Source organism: Carcharhinus amblyrhynchos, chromosome 17 (assembly GCF_965287045.1).
Source record: "Carcharhinus amblyrhynchos chromosome 17, sCarAmb.v2.hapA, whole genome shotgun sequence".
Taxonomy (NCBI): Eukaryota; Metazoa; Chordata; class Chondrichthyes; order Carcharhiniformes; family Carcharhinidae; genus Carcharhinus; species Carcharhinus amblyrhynchos.
The window spans coordinates 23194644-23199643 of NC_137340.1; the positions used below are offsets into that span (position 1 = coordinate 23194644).

Here is a 5000-nt window from a genome sequence, read left to right on the forward strand (position 1 = left end):
TCAACAACCTTTTGATTGACTCTGCTTAGATCTGTAAAGCAAAGCAGATAAATTGACATGCCACATGCATGCAATGCTTAATCATTTGTAATAGCCATATTTGCCCTGACATATAATTTGCTACATCAAGCTATTTTTCTTGTGTGCTCACAAACTGCTGCTTGGCCTTTACAGTGTAAAACAGTTAATGGTTTGCTTTTACCACATGAACATGCTGAGATATGATTGTGCTTTTTCTTTCCGCTAAACTGCAGAGAGCAATCATTCACTTTGTGACTTTGCTTTGCATGATTTGTCATTGCGGACGGGAACTCGCAGCCAGGACGATAGATTTCAAGCCCTTATTTTCCCTTTGTACACACAGCTACTCCATGCATAAAAGCCATCAGCCCGAGTGAAGGTTGGACCACTGGTGGAGCCACGGTCATCATAATAGGAGACAACTTTTTTGATGGTTTGCAAGTTGTATTCGGCACAATGCTGGTCTGGAGCGAGGTAAGCCCTCCGATTTGGACCGTGGAATATGCAGCATGTTGCGACTTATCCAAGCAAATTTTTACATGATAAGACTTTTTCAATGGGGCAATTTACGGGACAAATTGTGTTAAATGCTGCTGATGTCAACTTATGCCATCTAGTGGATAATCATTTGTACGCGATCGTTCAATAGAATTGAATAATTAGCACTAGAAAATTACTAGAAGAGAACTTAGGGAGACATATGGAGGCAATTTTCATGTGAATGATGCCTCGTGGCTTTTCCTGCAAGCTAAAACCAAGGATCATTTACAAGCGATGTTGTCAAGCTACAGATCTCTGAACTGCATGTGAGAGATGAGGGCAAATTTTCAGATGTGTGCCTAATTTGGATTAATTTTCATAATTACGCTCAACTGGCAAGCATCATTTCTATCTCTGTCATCTTAGCCTTAAGTCTGTTTACTGTATGATTCTTCTAGCTGATAACTCCCCACGCCATCAGAGTTCAAACCCCACCTCGGCACATTCCTGGAGTGGTAGAAGTCACCCTGTCTTACAAGTCAAAACAATTCTGCAAAGGTGCTCCTGGACGTTTTGTCTACACTGGTAAGTTGGGAACAAAAAAAAAGGCTTGGAAGTCCTGAAAATATTTAATGATTGAGCAACGATGTGAAATTCAAAAAAGTAGAAAGAAGGGAATAGGAAGTTGTACGTCAGCAGGGAGAGAGGGGAGGTGAGGTCGTAGCCTGCCTGACCTGGAAGCTTTGGTCTGACGTGGAGTGCTCCTTAATTGATGGGGACAATGAGATAATCATTGAAAATTGCTTTTCCCCATTGAAAGCCAAGCTAAGTCGAACTGTATTTCACAATATGAAAATGATGCGAACCCAAGGGGAGGAGAGACTGATTCTCTGGGGCAGCTGTTTTCCATCAGAGTCCCACCAAGCTTGCAGCCTGACTAGCCACTCCAGCATTTAACCTTCTCAGCATGAGGAGGGACGCAGGGCAATGAGGCTGCAGGATAATGAAGCAAGCGTATAGTATAGGGCCTACAGCTTGTGGAAAGTATAACTTAAAGACATTAACAGCTTATCTACAGCCCTATTAAAGTGCCAAATCTCAGGGAATAGCTTGTGGAGGACACCATTAGTCACACATACTAAGAGGATTGTGCTGATTCTCATCAGGGACAGAACAAACATATCCCACTATATCTATGCAGTTTTTTTTCCCTCTACCCCTTGCAGTCATTATAAAGATACAATTACCATGGGAGACAGTAGCAGTTCAGTTGATTAGCACGGTGAATTAAAAGAATGAGTCACAAATGACATGTCCGGTTCTTCTGCACAAGTCCTTCTTATTCCCTGTGCACCTCACCCCTCTTGTAAGAAGGTCAAAAATGAGAGAGAACTAACAATTTCAAGCAACGAGCACTTAGTGCCAGAATTAACAATCACACTTTGTGTAATTGCCATTTAATAGTAAATTAGCATATAGACTGTAAAATATAATATAAATGGCCTTATGTTTAAAATTAAATTAACTATATTTTTATCATATTCAACAGTAAATTGGTCAAACTAATAATACAAGTTGATTTTTTAATTCAGATATCTAAGTGGTGGCTGATTATTTATCCACAAATAATTACTTAACTATTGGACACCTCTTTTTGTCCAGATTGTGCCATGCTGTTTCTGATTGATTCCAGCTTTTTTTTGTCAAAATGAACATTGCACTCTCCTGGGGTTAAATCAGAAGCAGTAAAGTAATCTGATACCATGGTGCATAATCAAACTTCTGTACGAAGTAATATCTGCACCCCAAATCACACAAGGTTATACTGAAAGAAGGTACAACAAGTACTGCAACTTTAAAAAGTTGCCATGATGTTTTTTTTTAATGGAATGCATTGGAGTACTGGTCACAATTAATTTATTACTGCAAATTATAATTGTCGCACCAGTAATTGAAACAAGATTGCAGTTAAATCCATCTTGTAAAATTATGTTTTATATGGAGAAGTGATCCTTTCTAGTGGTAAAATGGTCTGTTTTGAAAGGAAAGCAAGCATTTCGCTTAAATGCTGTCTTTTAACAAAAGGAACTTGAGCAAATTAATGTTTGTTTTGCTTGAAGCATATATCCACAGCACGCCATGAATAAAGTTCTGTTAGAAGTTAGCGCTGACCTCTTCTACCCACAAGTTTTGTTGACCCACCCTCATTTTAGAAACTTCTTTTGCTCAATTATAGAAATTATCGCAAATTACTCGGAGTCAATGTGTCGTTTGCAGCAGACTGAAGCCAGTAACTAAACACAGATACTGGCAGCCAATCGTAAACACGCTCTGAACGGATGCAGAAAAACCTGAATGCTGAGTGCATTCGAACTAGTTCCAGGTCCTGTAATACATTTGCTAGTCTCGGATATAAATGATCATTTCAGCACAAAGGCTTACATTCAATTTCAGGTTTATGAAATCATTACTCTCCAGTGACCTTTCACAATTTATGTTTTCTCTGATAGGGCATTTGTGCAAAGAATTGGATTGAATTCTACTTGAGCAGTACTTGGCATATTACCAAAATCCCACTTCTGGCCACTAAATTGTCCAGTTCCCTGCTTTCTGCAGCTTACCCTCTTTTTTTTGGCAAGCTCCCACCAGCCTGCAGCTCTGAAAGGTCCCATACTGAGAGTGCATTTTCTGGGCAATATATCTGAAGTGTTTTTTTAAGGACCTTTGTGTTTATTCAAATGTCACCCTGTTACTGGCAGGAGTGTACTATTTATGCATTAAAGCCACCTCTCAGCAACAGATGCAAAGTCAAGTTTTCTAAAAAGTAAAAAAGCAAATTGTGGAGGTGAGTAAGTATAGCAACTAGATCTGAGGCAAGATTTACCATGTCGTTGCAACGCATTCTTTGTGCTGGAAAAGGAACAACAGAGCTTTATACTATATATATATGTTATTACAGTTCCAGCGGTTTCTGCAATACTCATTTTCTTTAAACGGTGAACGTAATCAGATCATGGGTTAATAGCCAAATTTACAAGAACTAAACATACACGGCAGGCTGTGTTGAAATGAAGAAAGTAGCTTTTCATGAGGAGTTACATTTTATGTTCTGGTAGCTATGTTTTGTCTTGGTTCTCAAAGGTAACGTTCATATGGGGGCATTGTTTCTTTCACCTTGCTTGTCCTGTCACATCTTTTGTCACTGTAAAACAGTTTCTTCCATGTCTGATACCTGTATTGGTTATCCATTGATCAGGCCTGTTGTGGGTACCAGCTGTCAGCAAGCCCTGCAAAAAAATCAAAGAAGGACAGATATGCTCGTCCTCCTGTCAATAAATTTCTCTCTAATAAGTCCCTTAAAGCTGATCAGGCAATTTTAAAAGGCTCTCACAGCTGATACTTTAAAACCTGTTTATTGGATTTTTTGGAAACATATCGTGGTTGTTTTTTTTCTAAAAATATCCCTATTGACAGGTAAGATGGGAAGACAAAACGCCCCCAAAAGGGTAATTGTTAATGATGACATTTGAGGACAGAAGGGGTTTTGAGGCCAGCCTGCAGCTTTATATTACTCTGTTGGTTTTGTTTGAAAGGGAACACATTAAAAAAAGACATACTTTTTCTTTGCTATCATACAAGTAGACTATTTGTCCTAATCAGTGACATATATTTACTAGAATTGCATTAAATGAACTATCCTTCACACACAACTCACACGTTTAGACCTGCTTCATTCATCATCTGAAAATTGAGTCCTGGTAAACTTTTCCCTTCCTCTGGTGAGATGGTAGACATGCATCAAAATGTTAAAAAATGATTGGTGAGAGGGAACTGTCACCCATTTATCAAGGAAAAGGAACATTATTTGCTAATTTCCAAACCCGGGCAGTGACAGGGTGCTTCGTCTTTAGACCCATGGTGACCAACATGGCCTTTTTGTTATTAGTACAAGTCAAGCGCTTTTTGGCTGCTGCTAACAAGACACATTTGTCTATCATCACAGGGTGCTTTATTTTTTTCCCAGGCAACTGTGACCAAACCTTGTTCTCTGTGTCACGATTGGCTCTGCTCAGCCACGTTGTGGTAGAGTTGGGCTGCAGAGGAACTGATAAATCACAAAGTTTTCTCGTCAAGGTGAAGGTATCGACTCTGCTGCACCAAAACTGACAAAATGTAGCAGTGAGAAGACAGCAATTCATCATCAAAAAGGACAAAAGGGTCATAGTGGCTTCACTCAATAAATGCTGATTTTTTACATTTTGAGTGGGATGATTTGTTTTCGCTAACTTTTGTGTAGATGGGCAATTGAAGTTTTATCGCAGATTTTTATTATTACGATTATAAATGCAATTCTAATCTCTGTTTAGTCATGTTGCTTCCATTAATATATTCAATACTTTTTTTTGTAATGAAATGACTAGTGAGTTCATTATGCCCTTAAAAAAAAGTCATCTCTTGGGGTGCTGGACATAACGTTTTACAAACACGTCGAACCTCAG

At 38.9% G+C, this 5000-nt stretch overlaps 1 protein-coding gene across 5 annotated transcripts in view; it reads left to right on the top strand.

The window, feature by feature from the left end:
- The window catches only part of ebf3a (EBF transcription factor 3a), a 142935-nt gene that overhangs the window by 112276 nt on the left and 25659 nt on the right, over positions 1-5000 (top strand). For all 5 annotated transcript variants that reach the window (XM_080205612.1, XM_080205613.1, XM_080205611.1 and 2 more), the window contains 2 exons: positions 365-495; positions 960-1086. In XM_080205612.1, coding sequence (XP_080061738.1) covers positions 365-495; positions 960-1086 — 258 coding nt within the window. The remainder of the gene's footprint in view (positions 1-364; positions 496-959; positions 1087-5000) is intronic.